Source organism: Drosophila arizonae, chromosome X, assembly GCF_054131065.1.
Source record: "Drosophila arizonae isolate 15081-1271.41 chromosome X, UAZ_ARI_1.0, whole genome shotgun sequence".
Lineage (NCBI taxonomy): Eukaryota > Metazoa > Arthropoda > Insecta > Diptera > Drosophilidae > Drosophila > Drosophila arizonae.
The window spans coordinates 6839813-6863745 of NC_142927.1; the positions used below are offsets into that span (position 1 = coordinate 6839813).

Sequence of the window (23933 nt, forward strand, 5' to 3'; positions counted from 1 at the left end):
ATTTTATGATATTTTCGTAATCTTATGTAAGGTTTGATGTTTACCCAAATAGTCATAAGTCCATGTAAAATTCGTTCTATCCAGCTGGCGTCTTTTTTTTTTTGCGCTTGGCATCTCATGTCGAATTGATACCAATTGTTGTTTATCGATTTTGATTTTCTATCTATCCGCTGTTGATTTGTGCCCTTGTAAAGTGCATTGTAAAGCGGATGTGAAAATCTTGCTCTTATGTATTTTTTTTGTTCTTCTTCTTCTTTTTTTCATGCCACTCGCAACGCCCCTGTTGACACATTTCTGTGGGATTTTGGTTGAATTCGAATGTGAATGTGAGTGCACGAGTGGGGGAGGAGGAGGCGGGGCTGTAGTAGAGAAGGTGATGAGAATAGCGAGTATTTCATTCAGAAATACTGTCGGAAATATTCTGATGTGATGAGTTTCAGCCGCATGGCTCAATCAATGAGAGTATTCGTGGCATTTCCGCTGACCCCCAAACGGCGAGCTCTTAAAAGCATTATAGCAATATTACAAATATGCACGGTGGTGCGGCCAACGTAAATAATTAATATACAAAGAGCAACATGGCAAATGTCATACAGCTGGTGGGTTAGCTCGACCGCACACCAGATGCCCTAACCTGACCACCCGCCCGCCTCAGCTGCCACTGACTCTGCGTGTGTATGTGTGTGTATATATATATATATATATATATATATATATATGTGTGTGTGTGTGTCAGTTGCTCTGCCTTTCTGTGGCTTAGTGGCAACCGCAAACGCTAGCGTCTGCGCTGGCTGCCTTACCTGCAACTGCCACTGACAGTTAATAGCCCACCTGACTGACCGCAGCTATGTTAAACTCTGGCCAAGGCAACAGACAGCCACACTTCTGCCAGCTTGTTAATGGGAATGGGTAGAAAAAAATAAAATAAATGAGACGAGGGGCGGAAAGGTAATAAAAAACGCAATTAGTAGCCCTAGAAAAAAGTCCATTTAAAATTATCAAAACGCCCCACAAAAATATATATAAACAATTACGCCTTATCGCAGTCTAACATGCATTTGCTCACTCTCTCTCTCTTTCTATTTCAGGTATGAAGCAAACTATGGCCTAAATTGGATCAGGTTTGAGGTGAAATATTATATTAAAATATACAAATATATACTTAGGTAATATTTAGCTAATATTGCTTATCTTTGAGCTAAAAACATTGTTGCATTTTAATAAACTACAGTCAACGGCTTAAACTTTGCTTAATTTGGCCATAGCTTTCGTGCTGTCAGATAGATTTTTCAGTTTGGCATTGTCAAATGGCTTTCGCATGTGTGTGTGAAAAACTGAAAGAAAAACAAAAAGTTTCTCAAAATTGAGTTTAGTTTGAATGCAACATAAACTATAAGAGACAAGAAAACTCTGATGAGAAAACTTAGAGGCATGAAGACAACGCCGAAACGAGTTTATTCACTTGGACATTTTGTTTGAAATATTAACAGAATATTACGATCTGCAACTTTAGCTAAACAGAAATGCATTGGATAGGTGTATATGGTTAGGCTATGGCAGAGATAATGAATACGTAATATAAAGCTAAGGGCTAGGCTATGGATAGAATTACCGTAAAGAAAGTTAAAGGGGGCATGCTTCATAAGATTTAGGCAGAGAAAGAGAGAGAGAGAGAGAGAGAGAGAGAGACAGAGAGTGAGGGTGAAAGAGAGATAGAGAGAGATAGAGGGAGAGAAAGAGAGAGAGAGACAGAGAGCGAGAGTGAAAGTGAAAGAGAGAGATAGAGAGATAGAGGGAGAGAAAGATCGAAGGAGAGAAAGAGAGAGACAGAGAGAAGACGTCAGTTCGAAAATCTTCGCTTCCCTAACCAATAATTAGCCTACTTCAAATATAAGCTTAAATTAGTAGATAATACCTCTTGACCGTTTCTCAATATCCCCTAAAAAGTGTTTTTCACTCGCACTCTGAGAAAAAAAAAAAAGAGAGCAGTCGATTGATCCGCTTCTTTAACGAGCTAATTTGCGATCCGACAGAAACCTTGTCATTCGATTTTTTCCGATCTGGTATGAGCGAGCGTCAATCGTATCGCTCCCGAAACGATGCTCGTTAAAAGAGCGTCACACGAATAGAGCCGAAGGAACTTGTTCAGAGCGAAAGCGAGTGAGTATGCGTCTTTCGGTTGATCTCATGAGCAGAGAGTGAACGTTCAAGCGGTTAACTGTTATTTGAGAGCTGTGGTTTTAGCTAAAGATCTTCAGGCTGCAACGGCTCTTAGGACTGCACTTAACGCTGCAGCCTATAAGTCTAGCCAGGCTGCTTGGACTGGGAATGTAGCCTCCTCAAGTAAATCCTTAAGTAGTTAAACAATTCCTCAAAGAGGAATGGCCCTGGGTTTTATTTTGTCAGGGGGGAGGCATAGTCATTTGCCTCAGCAAGTTTTTAGGATATTAAAACTTTATTTAGGAATCGCGTTGCCTTTGAATCAACAGCAATCGAGAAATTCGATTCCGATACCGAATATGATGATTTTTTAGTCTGTCAGTTCATGAAAAAAAATTAATTGAAATAAAACTTTCTTAAAATTTAATTGCTGACAAATGTCAATTGTTAAATTTATTTGACATTTATTTGCATCGATTAGCATCGATGTAGGCTATGAGTAGACGATCCCGGCAATAAATATATAATTTAATAATAAACGAAAGCACGTAATTATGTGGGCTCAGCCATGGCCTGATAATTAATTAGAAAATTAATATTAATTTTGGTGAAAGTGCCCAGACGACTCGCGCATATCCTTGGCTAATGTGTCCACGCTGTTTGGACCAAAAAAACAGAAAAAAAAAAACAAAACAGAAAAAAAATGCAATTAGTTGGCCTCTTTTTTTATGTTTTTTTTTTTCTGTCGGCCTTTTGTCGTTTATTTTTTTCCGGTCCAGAGTCAACAAAACAAAATGAAAGTGTAAATCATATAACATCAATTTTCATTAGGCTTTGACAGGCGCTGCCCATTTTAGGGGTCAGTCTGTGTGTGTGTGTGTCGCAGCAGGATGAAAGCGAAAAGGCAGAGAGAGAGAGAGAGAGAGATAGAGAGAGAGAGAGAGAGGCAGAGATAGAGAGAGAGAGAGGGAGAGATGCTGTATTATTATGTTGGCAATTTAGTTGATTTGCTTAAAGTATTTGCTGGCAGTGAACAAAATTAATTGCATGCAAATGGCCCGTCCAGCGACTAAATAAATTTGCGTTGCAAACCAAACCAAACCAAACCAAAGGCAAACCAAGGCAAAGAGCAGAAGCAGAAGCAGAAGCAGAAGCAGAAGATAATAACATAACATGAAAGAGAATAAATACGTAAAACTGTGAAATAGTCGCTGCATCACGGCCATTGTAATTGGTGTGGGAGGAGTGACAGCAAGTGCTGAGCGCAGATGACAATGAGCGTCATCTGAAAGTTTCTGCCACATCCGCCGTATGTGGAGCGCACATTTCCGATACGTGCCCCGCGACGTCTGCTGCCGCAGCCGAACAAAAGCTATCAAGAAAGAACGTGCAACGCACTTAAAGCTAAGAGCTGCTTCAGACTAGCTTGCCGAGTGCTGTGAGAGAGGGAGACAGAAGAGGGAGAGAAGGAGACGACTCTCATGCTTCATAACTACCTTTTTGGATGTTCTCGTCTTGGCATTGCTGATAAGAATGACAAACTGAATGCAGTTTTATATATGATTTTATATAGTATTATATATATATAAATTTTATATATTTATATAACACACATCATAGCAATTTCTGCGCTCATTGGAAAGTTTGAGCGAGAGCAATTTATTAGTTAAGATAAGGCAAATAGCTGTGCTATAAGAGGCAGCAAAGGACGAGGAAATACAAGGTATATAATGGGCAATGCTTTATAAAAGAGGAGAGATGCATTTTAAGAAACTTTTGATATTTCTGTAAGTAGTAGAAGCCAGATGAGTCGGACTGAATTTTAATGAATAACTTGTAGGTTCTATAAGAATTCTGCATTGCTTTTAAATTATATACATATATGTTAACCTTGTAGATTCTTTCTTAAACCTTCAAAGATTGTTTTTTAAATCGTATATATGTTGAGCTTGTAGATTCTATATTAAACCGTTATTGATTTTAAATCATGTACAGTAGAATCCGGTTATAGCGTCCGTACGCTTATTATGTCCCCAGACAAGCTTTTATGAGCAAACTTATACGGTTAAGAAATCTAAAGCTGGGAAAATGCTTGTTAATTTATTGATGTATTCTACATTTAAATTAGAAACTTGTATACTATAAATTCATTCCTTTCACTCACTTTAGAGCTTTTAGATCTTGATGAGCAAATCATGGGCCATGAGTGAAAACTTATCTAGCATATGAATGCATGAGTCGAGCTGCTCAACCAAACCGCCATATCAAGAGAGTGTAACATTTAGCTGTTAAGTGTATCAGATTAGGTACGTATATACACATGTATGTATATGCATGTATGTATATACCCGCATATGGGCGCCTACTCGTTCGCTGACATGCTGATGAAATCAGTCTCTAATTTATGCAAGTTCAAGGACATATTTACGGGCAATTTAAGTTACAATGGCAAAAAATGTCGTACGCTGTTCGTCCGATACGATCTCGAATACATTCGCGCTGAAAAAGTGCTGGCTAACGCCAAAAGACAGCTGCACAGAAGGAGGGAGAGAGAGAGAGAGAGAGAGAGAGATAGGGAGGGAGGAAGAGAGTGAGAGTAAAAGTAAAAGAAAACTGCTTGCTGTGGCGCCCTTTTTAAAGCCATCTTTGTGTCTCAATGTAAGCGGGCCAAGAAGGGAAAATGTGAAAATCGTATGTGGCAGAGAACGAGGTGGAGACAGCGGCTGGAGACGTTGGCGGAGGCAGCGGGCGGATATAATTGCCTGCCATGTGGCAAAGTGGCAATGACGAGCGCAAAACTGAAATGTAACTGAAAGCAAAAGCAAGCAAAGCGACAGCGATGCAAGCAATTTGCTTTCGTTGTTGCTTTCATTGTTGTTGTTGTTGCTGCTGTTGTTGCTTACTTATTTCATTCCATTCCAATTTCGCGCTCATTTCATGCATATAATTTTAATTTTGGCTAAGGCATGTGTGTGAGTGCTGACACTCTGGCCTCGCCCTTCGCTCTTCACCCACTCTGTCATCCATTTGAAGCTAGATATGTGCGGCTGTGCTTTAACGCACATTTGCTCAGTTTTGTAATTGAATTTGTTTTGCACACGCGTGTTGGCAAACAGAAATGAAATTGGCGTAAGGCAAGACAGCGGCGGCAGCAGCAACAACAACAACAGCAACAGCAAGAGCAGATTCCAAAGGAGCTGCCATAGTCGCCCGTAGGGTCAATGCTGACTCTGGAACAGCTGTCAGCTGGCGCCACAAAACGTCTGATGTATGCTGCAAACCAAATCATAAATGTCATTACACAATGAAATTGCTTTTGACCAACAGCAGCAGCAGCAGCAGCAGGAGCAGCAGCAGCAGCAGGAGCAGCAGCAGCAGCAGCAGCAGCAGCAGCAGCAGCAGCAGCAGCAGCAGCAGCAGCAGCAGCAGCAGCAGCTGCAGCAACAGCAGCAGCAGCAGCAACAGCAGCAACAGCAACAGCAGCAGCAGCAACAGCAGCAGCAGCAGCAGCAGCAACAGCAGCAGCAGCAGCAGCAGCAGCAGCAGCAGCAGCAGCAACAGCAGCAGCAGCAGCAGCAACAGCAGCAACAGCAGCAGCAACAGCAGCAACAGCAGCAGCAACAGCAGCAGCAGCAGCAGCAGCAACAGCAGCAGTAGCAGCAGCAGCAGCAACAACTGTTGCACATTCATGTGAGCTTGAAGCTTCACGCTCGCCTAGCTCCGGGAATCAATTTAGAAATGGCTTAAAGTCAATTTCGTTTTCTGCGGCAACTATGTATGCAGCGAAGCTGAAGGCATGCAGCGAGCTGGCCTATAAAATGCCAAATGCGAGTTACTCCAAAGATAATTCAGTTGAGCCCAGGGTGAGGGATTTACGACTGTTGACAATGTGCGCAGAAGTTGCGTCACTTTTTACAACTCAGCGAGGGCAAACGATGTGTGAAGTTATTTTACTTCTCATTCACTATCGCTCTCGCTCTCGCTCTCTCTCTCTCCCTCTCTCTCTCTTACACTGATGCTAGCAAAAATGTAGTGGGCGTGGCTTGGGTGAGGCGTGCAATTTATGCAGCTAGCCTGAAATTTACAACTATTTTTATGAAGCCAAGGCCAGCGCAAATGTTTACGAGCAAACAAGCGACTCAGCGAGACTGAGAGACAGACAGAGATAGCTAGCGCGAGAGCGAGATGGCAAGTATGACAGTGAGTTTTGGCTAGAAAGTTACAAACATTTGTCTGTCTACTGTCAAGGAGCAATCAAAAAAATTTGTACACGCACGCAAATCGCCAAGAGTTTTGTCCAAATGAAGCCATTTGTATGGCCGGCCTGGCCTAGACTGGCCCTTTGCCTTTGCTTCTGCCACTGCCTCTGCCTCTGCCTCTGCCAGTGTCTGTGTGAGTGTGAGCCGCTTTGTTATGTTGACAGCCCCATAAAGGCAATGAGACGCCGCTGGAGAGCCGAGAAGTTGGCCCTAGCTGCCTCCGCACAAGGGCCAGATGAATGACTGTGTCTATGCTGCTGCTGCTTCAAACTGGAAACTTGCTCCTAAGTAATTTGCCTCATGAAAATGGCCAATTTGAGCTGAGCAGCTTGCTCCGGCCGGTCTCCGGTCTCGGCTCCATGCCGTACACTTGCCCCAGACTCGAGCAGACGCAAAACTTGTCCACGCCGTGACGCTGAAAAGTTTGCAACGGAAAATTTGTGAACCGAGTCGAGTTGAGCTTCATTGTTTTCTCACTTTTTTCCCAAGCATTGTTAAAGTCACACTTATGCTGTTTTTGGGGCCTTAAAGCATTGCACTGGCTGCAGTAATGCACAAACGGTGTCGTGCTGCCAACCTGTCAAAATCTGTTCTTAGCTATGCATTTTGCACGGCCAATCGATCAATCAGAGAAACCAGAAGCCGATCAATTAATCATGCAGTCCAATACAGGCCACAGGCCGAGCGAATGGATTCTCCATTTGCAGCCCACACGAGTTGCAGCTGCGTAGAACACGACGTTAACCAACACTGCCACTGACAGTAGCACAAAACTGTTGCACACTGGTGAGGCATGTGCGTAGATAGACTCTGGCTCTGGACTGTGCTGACATCTCGGCTAAAGAGCTAAAAACAAAAAGCTGCAACAAATTGGGCATTCAGAGTGTTAGAAATAACACTGTTGATTATGCACTCAACACATTTCACGCTTTTGTTTAGTTTTCTATAAGTAAAGTTAGCTGACAATGCTGATGAAATTAGGCTAGAAATTTAGCTGGGAAAAGTTTTCTGTTTAAGTTTTGCATTATACAACACTGTCGAAATAGTTTTGCTGCATGAGCTGCTGTTAAGGAAAAGCTAAGCAGCTTTTATAGTATCTATGTGAAAAATAAGCAGCAGTAAGTAGCTTTAAGCGAAAACTTTTTAATGGAAATCCTTTCAATGCTTACATTAAATTATTCAATTTCAATTTTTATTTCTGGCTCATTTCGTGCCACTGTCGCTCAGGTGGTGCTGCTGGAATTCGCACAGTGTATCAGCAACAGCATCAGCATCAGCAGCCGCATCAGCTTTAATTGTTGTTATGCAATTGAAAAATGTGCTAAAAATTTACTCAGCTGTGGTCGAGAGCCAGCCGAGTGTCCGCACACTGTTGGTTGGCTGCTGGCTGTTGTTAGACGTCTATTAATAGACATGGATCAGGTGGCAGCAGAGGTAGCTTATTGATTTTCAGGCATACATATAGTATGTATACATATACATGTATATGAACACACAATGGATGAGCTACACAAAAATTCTGTGTGCGTGTGTGTGTGTGTGTGTGTGTTAACGTGTACGTGTTAATTTTAAAATATTGACCAACTCGTTGAGTTTTATGACCACTTGAGTCCATTTGTCACTGTTTCAGTGTGCTTCAAAGTTCACAAAATTTCGTTGCATACTTTTATGGGCTGAGCGACAGCTGAAGCCGAAAGGCTTGACACATGCGTGTGTGTGTGTCTGTTTGTGTGTGGGGAAGAGTTTGTTTCTCTATGTGTGTGGTACATTTTTAATGGCCATTAAAATTAATTGCATATTAAGTTGAATTCATTATTTAATGAAAATAATTGAAACTAAATAATGCAAATTGCTCGCATTAAATTGCATTCGCAACAAATGTCTCTGGGGTTCAATTTATGAAATTGTTTTCAACGATGATTTCATAATGACTGTAACTGTAATATAATATCCATACGGATTTGATGCGCATTGAGCTGTGCGGAACAACTGGCGCAGACAAACACATGTAATGCTCGGCCGGCCGCATTGAGTGCAAATGGAACGTGACCGAATTGCGGTTAGTTTTATGGCAGGACATCTTCGTTGTCTGTGTCTGTGCGGAGCTGCGCTTGTGGCGGGGCATTAATGTTATGCATTAAATGCGTTGACAGCTTGTTTGGCATGCCCACATGGCCTGGCCACACGCAGGCGTGCCAGCAAAGACGGGGGCTGGACAGCCGGACGGGCGGCATTTTGGGTAAAATTTTAATGCACGCAATGCCGCAGACAAGACCACAAAAAAAAAAAAAAAAAAAAAAAAAAAAGGAAAAAGGAAAACTGTACAGGCAGCAACAGCAGCAGCAAGGACATTCACATCGGCAAAGGCAGCAGCAGCAGCAACAACAACATAAAAATGGCACACGAAAAGTGGCTCTGTGTGCGCCTTCGCCTGTGGAGCCTGTGAAGCGTCCATGTCCTTTGGCATATGTGCGTACGAACCTGTGTGCACGTCCACAGTCCAAGATAAACAGAGTGAAGCCTCTGCTAAGAATGCTCTTAGCCGAAGCAAAAAGCACAACAACAACAACAGCAACAACTAGAAAGAGCCAATAGCAGCGCAAACAAATATTGGGAAAAAAGACGCAGACAAATTCAGTGGAACAATAACAACTAGAACGGTCCTATATAAACATGTATTATTATTTTTCATATTTGTATAATTTAAATCAACTTTAGGATTGTTATTCAAAAGCAAGAAAGGAGGAAAAAATTAAAAGAAAATAAATTTCTGACTACTTTGTTTATTGTCTGGAAAGTTTGTTAAAAATTCACGAATTCAGCCTTAGGCTTAGTTTTAACGAGAGACATATTATAAAAAAGAATATCATTTAATATTTGCTGAAATATATATAAAGCTTATAATACAGATACGTATTCTGTTAGTTTTTAGTTAATTTAATCAGAAATTAATTATATATATGTATATTAAATATATAGAGGTAAGAGAAGGAACTTTGAACTGAGCTCGAACTATCATAGAAAGAGTTTTAGGGAACTATACATATTAGTTAATAGATGTTATGAGATCAAAACGAAGCTAAGCACATGGAATTTTAAATCTATATACTCCATGTACTCCATACATATACATACTCCATATACTGATGCATCTAAAGAGTACATATGTATATGGAGTATATAATGAATATACTTGTTTATGGGGCATATAACGTATAAAGATATACAGTCAGAATCTTTATAAATATTATATCTAGAGTATATATAGTGCATATTAAGAGTAAATATATGAAGATCATACTCACTTATGGTGTAAAGAGTACACAGACTATTTTTATAGAGTATATAAAGAGTATATCTAAATCATATATAGTGCATATTATAACAAGTATATAAAGATTATTTTATTATGATTTTAATATAGTCTCCTATATTATATATTTGTCAGATATTTTTTAATATTTTAAGGTCATGAATATATAGAAGAAGGAAATGGATATTGTATCTACCACAGATTAGGCTGAAAAGGCGGGATACTTAATATATTTGAAGTCAAGGTATGCTAATGCAGGTCTTGAGAGTGTAAGCGTCAGAGTCTTATGATAATTCTAGCAGACCATTGTGAAATTAAATGTTTCGCCGGGCTTTTTGGGCAAGAAAATATCAATTCGTATTATTACTGAAAATATAAGTCTTATACATTTGATGAATACTACGATTATTATTTTATAAATTCAGTAATCATTATACTCATTTAATCTATTAACTATTGATTACTATTATTGTATATATTATTAAGTATATTGGCATATAATTATTGCTTCCACCTCTGACGTCACAGCTGCAAAACTCATGTTGCTTCTAGCCCCAATAATCCGACTATCAGCTGAGCGAGCTAACTTAAGAAATGTTGAATAAAGGCTATAGGCTACACCCAGGAGCTATCAATAAAACGTCAGCTATGGCTACTTGAATGTAATTCGTAATCATACTTAAGTCGACTTCATCAGCTTAGTTAGCATTGGGCATGAGTTGCAGCTGATCCAAGAGCAGCCAGTAGTTGGCATAATCGAATGCTAATGTGACATAATTATGCTTAAATACTATCCTTGAGAATGTCAGTTATTTATATTTAATTTCGGCGATTAGCTTCTCGGATTATGGGCACTTTAAGCTGACCGGGGGCCAGGGCTGATGAACAGCTGTAAGTGTCGCAATCGCTGTCAAACTGCTGCGACGTCAGACGACGTGATTGATGATGATGATGATGATGAGATGGAAAGGGAGCGGCAGAGAGAATGACAGAAAGAGAGAGAGACATGAGAGGGAGAGGATAGCAAAGAGAGAGCTAGAGAGTGAGTGAGAGAGCGAGTGTATGTATACTTGTAGCTGGGATATTGGGGCATCGAGAATGGCAACGTTAATTATCAGTGCCAGACGCCCAGCTGTGAGGTGACAGTAATCAATGACAGGAACAGCAACAGCAACAAAAGCAACAACAACCACCACAACAACAACAGCAACAGTAGCAGAGTAACAACGATAACGAGATAGTCAATGCGCGTCATAAAATAATCTATGTACATCAATAAATTGGCATTAAATGAAAATTAGTTAAGTTTGATTGATGCGTAGTTGCCGCAGTTGGCAGCGTGATTGACTAGTCCTACCTGTACACACCTGCCAGCAGGGTCAAATGTGTCTGCGTGTGTGTGTGTGTGTGTGCGATAATTAATGCAAATTGTTGAGCTGATATGCCATTGAATAATAGAGAGAACGGCATGGACTTAGCCAACACCGTAGGACCGTAGGCATTGCACAGTCAATTAGCTATGCCATAAACTAGATGCTATAAACAGCAAGGACATTTAATGGCTGATAACTTTGTTGAAATCATGTAAAAGATGATTGCAGCTTAGCCAGGGCACGCTAGGCACTTGAAGTGCGGGACCACAACACAGACGGGAACACCCAGACACACGTGGACACACCTAGGCGCACATGCATAATTACGGCAAAGCTAAAGCGCTCAGAGAGTGGGAGAGAGAGAGAGAGAGATAGAGCCAGAGAGGGACATGTCAAAAGTTGCTTTATTGGCTTAGCACACACCGGAAATTGCAACTGACAAAGCTAACACCGACAGAGAGAGGAAGAGGGAAAGGGGGGGGGGGGGAAGCGAGAGAAGATGGAGAAGAGCAAGACGAGGAGAAAATCAATGATGGCAACGCCTACTAGTCAATGGCAAACGAATGGGCCGTCCCTTCCATTCAGCCAGCCAGCCCTAAGGCACTGCCAACACCAAAGCTAAAGCGAAAGCTAAAGCCAAAGCCAAAGCCAAACATCAGATCCTGCCGCAGGCGCTGTCCATGCTCTGCCTATTCAACTGTTTCCACATGCGAAAGTATATACCAATATTTATGCTGGCACTGGCTCAGCAGGTTGTGGGACATGCTGATGTGATTCCCTCTATATACATGTGTGTGTGTGTGTATTCGTGTGTGGGTGTGGCCCAGAAACTAACTGATTAAATTTATGCGCCCTTTGCATACTAAATTTACACGAAAACTCATTTGCCACAGAAATAAACAGTAAAAAAAGAGTAAATAGAAATCGAAAAGCCAAAATGGAATCATACGATATAATAAGTGTAACAAAAGGGCTGGGAAGCAAGGGAGTTAGAGGGAGAGAGAGATTTGGAGAGAGCGAGCTAGAGAATGAGATGGCGATAGAGGTGGGAAGAGCGGAAGAAAGAGCCAGGGAGAGAGAGCGACTGAGAAAGAAAGAGGGAGAGAGAGAGATAGCAAGCTATAGAGAAAGAGAGCGGCAGATTATGATAGGGCAGATATAGAAAACTATGTAAGAGAAAGAGAAAGTAAGAGTGAGAGAGGGAGAGCGAGAGAGAGAAAGAGCGGGAGAGAGAGGGAAAGAGAGGATAAGCAATAGAGGATTTAGGAAGATATAAATGAAAAAAGCGAGAGTGAGAGACTTAGCGATAAAAAGCGATATTTTGCAAGTGAGAGATCTAGAGAAAAAGTTAGAGATAGAGAAAAAGAGACAAAGAAGCAGACAAAGAGAGAGAGCGAAAAAAGGAAATTTACGATGGGAGGAGGTTAGGGAGGAATACAACTAGCGCGACAGAACAAGCTAGAGAAAGACCGTTAAGAAGAGAAAGCAAGTGATAAACAGTAAGAGAGAGAGAGAGAGAGAGAGAGAGTGAAAGAGTTAGAGAAAGAGCTGTAGGAAACGTATGTACTCCACATAAGCTAAGCCAAAGTCTCTCAAGCATCAACTTTACATCAACTGAACAGAAGACTGCTGAGATAAGAGATAAAGAAACATTATCGTGCACTCATTAAGTCACACAAGTCACAAGCTGCTTGCACTTCTAATGGCTTAATGATTTCTTGGCTTGGGGTCGGGTCGTCTAACAGGACTTGACCTGTGCCCTTAGCTATGCACTGGGGACAGCGCTCACTTGTTGCGGCCGTTGTCTCGCTCTAACGAAGAGCGTCCCTCCCTGTCGCACTTCAATTGTAGTCCAGCGGGTGGGTAGCTTTGTTTGTGCGACGGCCCCGTATAACAAGCCGCATAAAGCAAATAAAGCAAAGCAAAGAAAGCGAAATGTAAGAAAGCTGCAGGCGCGACAGCACCGACTAGCAGTTACCCTGTATCATTTTTATATATATTTGTGGCTTAGTCAAGTGACTCGACAATTGCAGGGTATATAATTTTATGAAATTGGTATACAAATCACGATATGTATTATGTTTTGATGGTTGTTGTTGCTGCTGGTGTTGCTGTTGTTGTCACATTCGAGTCTTACGCAGTCGCAAATCACAAATATACCGTAATTTACCCAGAACATTTGGCTGAAAAGAAAACAAGAAGCAAGACAAACAAGGCACAGGCTGCGTAATTGTATGGTTCTTGAATAGATGTGTGCACGTATTTGTTTTTGATATGCGTAATTGTGCTTATACACACATGTGTATATTTGTGCATGTGTATACATGTATATTTATGTGTGTGCTTGTGAGAAGCAGCATAATAAGAAAGCATTACAATGCGCTACGCACCGTCACGTCAAGCATACCAACATCAGGGTCGTTCCATTCAAGCCACATACAGGGTGTCTCTGGCTACTATTACAGTGAACTCAACGAATAATATTTCTATACATATACAATATCGAGATTATTATATGTATATACAGCCGAGTCCCGATTGTTCGAAATTGCAAGGGGATCCGTTTTTTTTTTTCTCTCAAATTATCGAGAATTATCGGGAACGATATATTTTTTTTTTTTTTCAAAGTGAAAAGAATTTGTTTCGATTTATCGCGATTTTTGATTTAACGGGCTACAAATTATCGGGACACATGTGTTATGCTAATTGCATATCGATAGAATCTTTAGTACTAGACCATTACTTGCCTATCGATTAGACCTGTTATATAGATATTTATATCAAGAAAACATCGTATGCAACTCTAATTGCTTATTAGATCTTATTGAGTAAAACTAAATTCCTTCCGTCTAAGTTAAACAATAATCAATAGTGAATTATATGCCTATTAGATGAGTTGAGTTTGAGTCTGCATATAATATGATATGATATATATAATGCATAGCAGCGGTCACCCTGTTCGGCTGCGATTCTTCGTGCATTCACATATTTGCCGCATGTCTTTGTGGGCGCGTTGAAGACGAATGTCATTTCCACGCGACTTCCGCTGGCAACAGCTTGGCAGCCATTGCAGCCAGCTGGTGTCTCGCGAGTCCAACGTCCATCGTCCATATTGTATGGCATACTTTAGGGCTGGCTGGGACTGGCTGGGGCTGGCTGGCTGGCTGACTGGATTTACCCGTTTCGCTGGCTTGTCATTACTTGGAAATGGAAATGGCAGCCGCAACAGCAGCAGCAACGGCAGCAACGGCAGCAACGGCAGCAACGTCGACAGCAACAGTTGCTGTCATTGTGTTGGCTGGCTCTGGCATTGTTGTTGTTGTTGTTTGGTTGTTGCTCGCGTTGTTCGTTTGTTATTGTTTTCCATTTTTACAACCATTTTTATGTGCTGGAATTGCTGATGGGCTTTGAGCCTTGATGGCTGTGCTTTCGCATGGTACTTATATTGCAGCTGAAGCAAAGTATATTACACACGAACAGAGACGGACAGACACACACACACGCATACACACACGCATACACACACACGTACACACGCATACATGTGTGTATACATTTCAACATTCAACTTGTTGCTTTTTCATTTCAACTCATCATTTGCGTCGGTTTCTGGCCTGGCCTGCCCTGGCCTGGTCTGTCCTGGCCTGGCACAACTTTAACCTTTGAACCCCGCTGTGCAACAGAGTGAAGAGCGTCTAAGTAATCAAGGCAATCGTTTATGTGCATTTTAAATTTGCCACGCGATTAACTGCGACTCTCACTGTGACTGTGAACGCCACTGTCACTGTGACTGTGACTCTGACTGAGTCCTTAAATCATATTCTGCTCAGAGCTCAAATTGAATTTGACGTATTCGCAAAAAGTTTTAAAATTTAAAATTTCAATTTGTAAATTGTGAATTCCTTTTGATTTAGTTGAAAACAATTTCTCTGTATTGCGAAGCAGCCAGACCTAAGAACCAAATTGAACTTCCATTTATCATACGTCTTATTTAGACTTTGTCCTCTGGGACTGAAGATTTCTACAGAAACTTGAGCTTTTGAACAATATTCTTTCGAATTTCTTTGTTAAGGCTTCTGACTTAAAGTTGTTGACATAAATACGTATTTATAGCATTAACAATAGTGTAAATACATATTGTATAGTCTAAGACTCTCTCCTCTGGGAAAAGATTTAAATTGAAAAATTTGAGATTAGGCATGAAATAAAATGAATGTAAAATTTGTATAATGCTCTTGACGTAAAGTGCTTTACACATTATGTTTAAGAGTATAAGCTATTTAGTATTGTATAGAGTTCGAATTTTCATAAGACTCTTAACTTGAAATTCTTTAGATATTATATGTATTTAAGAGTGTAAATTAGTTAGTATTATAAAAAGTTAGTTAGAGTTAGTCTAAAGTAATTAAATAAGCCATTATGCTTTGGAATATGTATTCCTTAAATTGTAGGTTAGGCAAAATAAATATTAGATATATCTTATTATTAATTCGACTTTGGACTTAAAGGATGAGACTTGAGAGATATGGTACTATAGAGAGTATATATTATATATATTGAGAGCATATCTCATAGATAATTAAATTAGATTATCATCATCATTAAATTATCTGGAAATGAAGAGTTCTTAAAGAACTTGAGGCTGAATTAAATAGTCTATTGACTTATTAGATCTGAGAGCTATATAGCTATATAGTAATTTAGACAGCTAAGGTGAGTGGGAACATAAGCCATTTAAGTCATTTAATATTTTACATTCTACAACAGCTGAAACAGCAAAAGGGTCATATTACAATTCTTTTGGAAAAAGCAAAAACAAATGCAATCTAATTGGAATATTTCAGCATTTCCAATAGCTGTAAGAATTCGCCACGAAATCATCAAGAAATCATTCTCGAATCGGGTAATATGTTAAATACAAAATGCGCACAAAGCAAAGTGAGGCCAGGCAGCGGGATGGGAAATTTATGAAATTGAATTTAAGATTATTTTGGAATTGGTCACGAATTTCGCTTGGCTTGCAGAATGTTTGCACATGAACAGATTTGCTGAATGCTCGTAATAATAATAAAATGCCAAAATGGAAAGCGTACAGCATTTTCTTTACAGTTTTCCGCCAGGAAATTTAAATGTGTGTCGGCTGCCTTCGATTGCATTTTTCATGAAATACTTGGTTTGGGGCTGTGCGCTTAAAGAACCCACTGAATTTGTTGTAGAATATTGCTGTTGTTGTTGTTGTTGGTGCTGTTGCTGCTGCTGCTGGCGTTGCTGTTGTTGCCGCTGGCATCAATTAGAATCAATCAATCAAGTGTGCATAATTAAATTGCTCATTAGGCGCAGGGCAATAATTGGCAGAGCAACAACAATAATGACAACTTCTCAAAGTCAATGGCACTCACTCATCAGCTGGGGTTAGCGCTGCTCTCCTCTGCTCTGCTCCGAACTGAAACTGTTTACAGGCTCTGGCTACTGGATGTCAATTCCGAGCCATTTGCCATGTTGGCACTCCCACCAGCCAGCAACCAGATGCCCCATGCCGTATGCCGCATGCCACACAACCATGAGCCACATGCCGCATGTGTGTTTACATTTACAGCTGGCCATTAATTGCTGCGAATCTGTTGTCGTCTTTAATTCTGATTGATTCGTGCTGTTTCATTGTTTTTCCCTCGTTTTTGCGACCTTTTTGCGCCCTTCGGCTCTACTTTGTTATTTGCTAGTGATTGGCAAACGTTGCGAGTCCTGACAGCCGAATGTCCTTCAATTCGGGCTCAAGGCAAGTCAAATATAAATAAGAGAAAAGGAAAATTGCCATCAGCAAGAAAGCAGCGAGTGATTGCCAGATACCCTGTAGCTGGGCATATATGTGTGCTTGATCAGCTTACAAGACGATGCTCAGCTTGATCATCAAAAATATTTATCTGCTGCTTTTACTGTTATTATGTAGCTGTTGGCAGGTCGCCTTCAATTCAGCTCCACAAATTTCACTCACCTGGCACTGCCGGAGCCACCGGCGTCTAAATACTTAAATGCTCCCAGGGGCGCCGCTCAATGGTGAAGCATTTGAAGTGCCATTGTGTGCGCCCGCATAAGGCTAAAGTGCAGCTCAGGCGCACGCCGTAAGCCGAAGGCCATTATATGGCTCATGTCAGCATTCGCATTAATGCTGGAATATGATAATAAGCCACAGGTCCACAGGCAGCAGCCCCACAGGCGGAGAGATGTCCCCCCATTACAGCTGAAAATATGAGAAACACTTTAAACTGAACATCATTTCGATGATGCGATAGCATTTCGCATATATATGTATATATGTTCGAGATATGCCAAATGCATTCCAATCGAATTAGCTGCCATCAGCTGGTGGCCCGGGGCTCATTGGATGTGCTTTAATATAGTGTTGAAATAAATCAATAAAATGAAATATATGCATACATACATATATACATACACATACGTATTTCAGTTGGAGCTGGAGGGAAATCAAATTGGCGCAGCATAACTCAAATTACATAACGCTTATCACGCATACGCAGCATTGTACCAGCAGCATTTGGCAAGAGTCAGACTTGAATGGAAGGAAGTGCCATCAGTACGCAGCGAATTGCAGCTCTCGAGCTCTCAAATTATTTGCCATCAAATTCTATTGATTTATTAATGCCGCTCTCCATTTCCTCCACCCCACCCCACTCCACGCCTCGACAGTTGCCATAAAGCAACGTCGCGCCGTATCGAATGCTCACCGGGCATCAGCCGCACTGCACGCATTAATTTCGAAAATGTCTCAATAAAAATCAATATCAAATATATTTTGTACTTTATGGCTTTATTAAGGCCTCGTTGCTTTATCGACATAAAGAAACAAAAAAAAAAAATAAAAATCAAAGATTGTCTTAAGTTGGCATTCGGCAAAATTCTTTGCGCCGCCTACAACTTTTCAAACACTTTATATTTATTATATCAAAAATAATATAAGGATAAATGATATGAGCGAAAAGATATTATATATTTGAGCTGTTTTATATTAAAGTAAATTGCTTATTTAAAGAGATAATATTATGTTCAGCTCTTCAATTTTAAAATATATATTTATTGCTTACAATTGAAAAGAGATTGATGTGTTTAATCACTTTAATTTTTGCTTTCTTTTCGTCTCTATCTTTAAAGACTTCATTGACTCGCCTATCATGTTTCTGCAATGCAATTTCTAGAAAATTACTTTTCTATGCGATTTTCATGCACAGCTCTTCTAACTTCTTTCTCTCACCTTCTCTACCTCTCTCAGTTACTCAGTTATATCATTAAGTCTCTTATCGAGAATGCCATTTATTTTTAATTGATTTGCTATGTGATTCTCATAAACTAAATCTTAATTCTTCTTTGTCTCACACTCTCCCTCTGTCACTCTCTCTATCTATCTCAAAACTCACTTATATTATTCTATTATTAGCAATGCTCATCATCACCGACTCTATCCATCTCACTCTCTTGCGTGAAACACAATTATTTCCATTTATTATCCGCATTGACTATGAATTTCTAAAATTAAATTAATGTCAAGTTGTATTAAATAATATATTAAATATATTCACACATCAACAGGCAGGCAAACTGGCTTCACAGACAATTTCAACTTAATTTGCTTATTCACTCTCAAATTGAAAACTTCGTTCGGTCGTTCGTTCCTTCGTTAGGTTAATGAGTTCTAAGCAGACACGGTAAACTTTGAGGCAAGTGGCAAGAATGCAGCGCATGCTGACCTCAATGTTGCTTTTTCCTCCTCTAGCTGACGTTGTAGACATCGTTGAAAAGTTATCTAAATAGTTGTGGATACTTTTGGGCTGTCAGACAACTCATTTGGCTGGCACGACCAGGCGTATGCTGCATAATAATATTAATAATTCATTAGGTAAAAAACCTTTTTTTGGTTACTCAAACATAAATTGACTTCGAGTGGCAAGTTAAGTTCGGTTGGGCTGTCTCTAAATTGTAATTGTTGCCGTTGTTGTCTGTGGCATGTCGGTGAACTTATTCACCTGAAAGCTGTGGCTTGCGTAGCTATGGAAACAGCTGACAGCTGGTTATTACCAGGAATGTCTGGCAGAAACTTTTGGCTCTTAACTTCTATTCTTGGCTGTTGTCTTGCCACGCCAAAGAACTGAAGAACAGTTCACACAATGAAGAAATATTGCTGAGCTGTTGAAGTGCTTGCGATATTAATCCGATTATTAGCAAATGCTTTGAAATTCGTAGCGAAATACTTCAACAATTGTTTCATAACTGAGAACTCGACACAGTCTATGGAAGCTCTTAAGCACACTTTGAGTTTAACAACATAACACTGAATTTCCACTTAATAATTATTTATTTATTCATTCTGTAATCAATTATTGCTGTAGTGAATAAAACTTAGTCGATTATTCAAAGTAATCTTCCAGCTGCAGTGCTGTGAATGTATCAATGTAATCCTCTTGCCTGTCATTCGGAGAGCTGTCATTGGGATAGTCGTCGACTTTATAGTAGTACATTAGCAGTGTGTAAAGCAGTAGCCACCAGATTATTTCACTACCAATTGGACACATTTGGATGCTGCTGTCGTTGCGATTGAGCTGTCAATGATACCAAAACGCGTCGGTCCAATCAATGGAAACCGCATGAACAAACATATGTGGGTCAGTTTGTGCAGCTGTCGTTGGGTTGCGACCCACCTTATTCAGCCAAAGCACACACCCATTGTATTATATACAAATAGAATACTAACATATATAACACACATTCAGCTGGGAAAGGCATCCCTTTGTGGCATACTTTCAAGCGATGCTGGCATTTTATGTCAGCACTCAAACTGAGTTTTATTGTCATATAAGTGAGATTGTCCGCTTGACCGAGCTTAGCGGTCATAGAAATTTTCAATTGCCCCTCTCATATTTTATTTGATTTGAGAAGCGAATATGTTGCCTACGAGCACTTCACAATGAAACTAGCCGTCGTAACATAATAACAATAGTAGTGACAATGACAATGACAATGACAATGACAATGACAATGACAATGACAATGACAATGACAATGACAATGACAATGACAATGACAATGACAATGACAATGACAATGACAATGACAATGACAATGACAATGACAATGACAATGACAATGACAATGACAATGACAATGACAATGACAATGACAATGACAATGACAATGACAATGACAATGACAATGACAATGACAATGACAATGACAATGACAATGACAATGACAATGACAATGACAATGACAATGACAATGACAATGACAATGACAATGACAATGACAATGACAATGACAATGACAATGACAATGACAATGACAATGACAATGACAATGACAATGACAATGACAATGACAATGACAATGACAATGACAATGACAATGACAATGACAATGACAATGACAATGACAATGACAATGACAATGACAATGACAATGACAATGACAATGACAATGACAATGACAATGACAATGACAATGACAATTATCATTATCATTACTCTATTTATTAATTAATTAACTAATAATGCTATCTTTTCTTTATCATTTCAGGACACGAACTGAATGTTGCGCGGAGTGGAAGTGATGTCGTTGTCAGAGCCGCGTATTGTAGCTGTAGCTGTAGCTTAAGTAGGCGTGGCTGCATTCATGATGCGACTGGCGAAGCTGACGCAAAGCTTATCGCTCAGAAATGCAACGCAAAAGTGCGCGGATCAGTCGCACGCCAAGGTTCACAGGGGCTGGGAACAGATGGGGCAGATTAATTGGGCTTAGCCCTGGATGACACTTAGTTTCATTCAGCATTTCATGCGATTCTTTTCACTCACCTAGGTGTCTCTCTAATTCTCTCATTCTCACTCTTATTCTCGGTTTCGCTCGCAGCGTCACGGCAGCAGCAGCAGCAACGGTGCGGGGCAGAGCATTGGCAGCAGCGTCAACGTCAACGGCCTGGCGGCCACAGCGCCAGGGACAGCAGCGACGCGGAGCAGCAGCAGTAGCGGCGGCAGCGGCACCGGCACCGGCACCGGCAGTGGCAGTTGCAGTGGCCACACCAATAGTACCAAGCGCAAATCGAAGCCACGGACAAAGTGTTTCAGTGGCACAGTGTTTCGCTGTTGCCTACCTTGTCGCGGGGGCGGCTCCGCAGCCCCCGCCACAAGTCCGCCCCAAACTCCCGCGCAGACACCGGACGAACTGAAACCCAAGGCGCAGACAGCATCAGCAGAGGCTCTGGCAGATAAGGGCCTGTCCCAGCAACAACAACAGCAACAACAGCAGCAACAACTCGACACCGACTTGGAGGCAATTGGTGGCGGTGAAAAGAAACATTCGCTCGCAGATACAATCGGTACATCGGTCACCACGCCCATCTCCCTGAAGACCCTCATCAACGACGTTGACGAGGATTTGGAACAGCAGCTGAGCGCAGCGGACATTGCAGCCGCCAGCTTGGCCAGCGGCTTGGTAGCCAGACGCGCCGAGCCCGAAACCCTTAGCGACGCCAGCGTCTCACCCACCGTGGTGGTGCTGCAGCTCTCGCACACAGTGACAGCTAGCACTGCGCCCAGCCTAGCGCTGCCCGAAGTGACCAGCTTGACGACAGCCAACACAGCATCAACAGCAGCAACACTGCTGTCCACAACCACAAGCATCTCCTCCACGTCGCCGTCGCCCAGCGGCATCTATCAATCAGTTAATCAACCGTCGAGCAGCAGCGGCGGCGTAGCTACTGGAGCAACGCCACCAACAGTACCAGCAGCAACCACAGCAGCAGCAGCAGGCGTAGCAAGTGGCTCAACCACGCAACAGCGTTGCAGTTGCCAGCCGCAGACCTCACCACTGCCCCACATTAAGGAGGAGGAAGAGTCCGAGCAGCAGCATCTGCAGCAGGCCGGCAACAACCGGCAGCCGATTAGCAGCAGTCCCATCAAGGGCCTTGAGGAGCCTCTGCCGCCGATTACCATTGCCGGCGGCGGCTATTGTGGCAGCTGCGAGAGTGTGCACCACAGCTCGGGCACTTCATCGTCGGCCACAGCCGGTGGCGGTGCCGTACAGCCGGATTACGGTGGCGGCGCATCGACGCCATCGCCGCGCATCAAGCTCAAATTTCGCAAGCCGCACAAATCGTGCTGGTCACGCATTGTACTCGCGCCCATTGGCAGCAGCGGGGGCGGCTCATCGTCGGCAACCGTTATTGGCAGCAACTCGAACGAGACTCTAGCGTCGAGCGGCAGCACCGGCAACACAAACACAAACAACAGCAGCAGCGTCAGCGTCGCTGCCCATCATCGCCTGGCCTCGTCCTCGGCATCGGCGCTCGCCTCGCATCCCAGCAACTCGCAGCTGCTGCCCACCACCAAAATGCAGGCCGAACAGGGCTCCATTGGTGATCTGCAGAAGTATCACAGTCGCTATCTCAAGAATCGACGACATACTCTGGCCAACGTACGGTAAGTGCGAGAATATATAATTTTATATATGTAGCTATATATTACTTGATTGAAAAATGATTTGCTTTCTAAATAAGATGATGAATATTAGATGGTTGTACATAAAAAAGAAACTTATTAATCGATTAAATATTAAAGATCCTTTACGAATCAAATCTAGTTAATGGCAGATTAAATTTTTTCAATAATTGAATGTATAAATGCTTAGAAAAAATTGAATTAAAATTAAATTCCAAATCTTCAAAGTTTCCAAAATTTCCAAAATTAATTTAAATTGATTTTTTTTTTTTAATTTATACATTTATTCATTGAACAATTTTGATTGCTTGAATTGCGTTATTTAATTGGTATAAACAAAACAAATATTTAAACTTTATAATTGCTTAACTCAATACTAATACCAGTAGAGAGTTTTGCGCTAGAAAACTCGATTCGGTTAGAGCTTAGTGTCGCAGCAAGGCAAAGTTTATGTTAGCCTTGACAGCAGTTGACGAGAGGCAAAGAAAATTAAATTAGATTTGAGATTTCGCATATCAGAGAAAATCTATAAGTTGAAGAAGTTTTTTTTTTTCAATGAAAGCGAATATTTGCTGAAGACTTTAATATTAAGTGCGACTGTTGCTGAAGGTGTCTAAAATCTAAGGCCAAAAGAATTTGGCTCACTCTTAAATGGACTTTCAATATCGACCAGTAAAACTCAATGTCTTTAATATCTCTAGTCAGATTCTTGAACATCTTTATTGGTCTATAAAATATTCTTTGTTGCCTTATGCATCTCCTCTTGATAGTACTGGAGCTGAAAAACGCATTCATTGCACTTTCTTTAAAAGTTTCCCATTCCACTTTTATATACCAATTCACTTTCAGTTTTATCTGATTCTCATTCGCCGTACTTTGTTGAATCCAATTAAATGAACTTGCTATCATGGCGAAAAGCTTACGCTATTTATATAAGACTTGATTTCATGTTCAATTTCTACGACGTTCAATATGAGATAGCGTGGACAATGCTGCTGTTCGTTCAATATTCCTCATATTTCATCTTTTATATAACACTCAATGTGTCGCCTACAGTTATGCAACACTTTTGTCGACTGTTTGCTAGTGTCGTCTGCTGCTTGTGGCATTGTGTTGACTTTGGCCTTAAAATTGACTTTGAACAGCTCACTCGGCTGTTAACACAGCAGAACAGAAAAAAAAAAAAAAAGAAATAAATATAAGTGGAAAAAATTGAAAAAAAAAAAAATACAAACTGAAACGCTAAGAGAGCACAGAATAAAAAAAAAAAAAAAACCAAAACGAAAGCAAATAACATGAAAATAAACGCAAGCCAAACAAACGCAACAAT

General features: G+C 41.0%; 1 protein-coding gene across 4 annotated transcripts in view; it reads left to right on the forward strand.

The window, feature by feature from the left end:
* The window catches only part of dnc (phosphodiesterase dunce), a 234362-nt gene that overhangs the window by 53149 nt on the left and 157280 nt on the right, over positions 1 to 23933 (forward strand). For all 4 annotated transcript variants that reach the window (XM_018015210.2, XM_089475999.1, XM_018015209.2 and 1 more), the window contains exons 2-3: positions 20688 to 20864; positions 21018 to 22585. In XM_018015210.2, coding sequence (XP_017870699.2) covers positions 20784 to 20864; positions 21018 to 22585 — 1649 coding nt within the window. In that variant the 5' untranslated portion in view covers positions 20688 to 20783. The remainder of the gene's footprint in view (positions 1 to 20687; positions 20865 to 21017; positions 22586 to 23933) is intronic.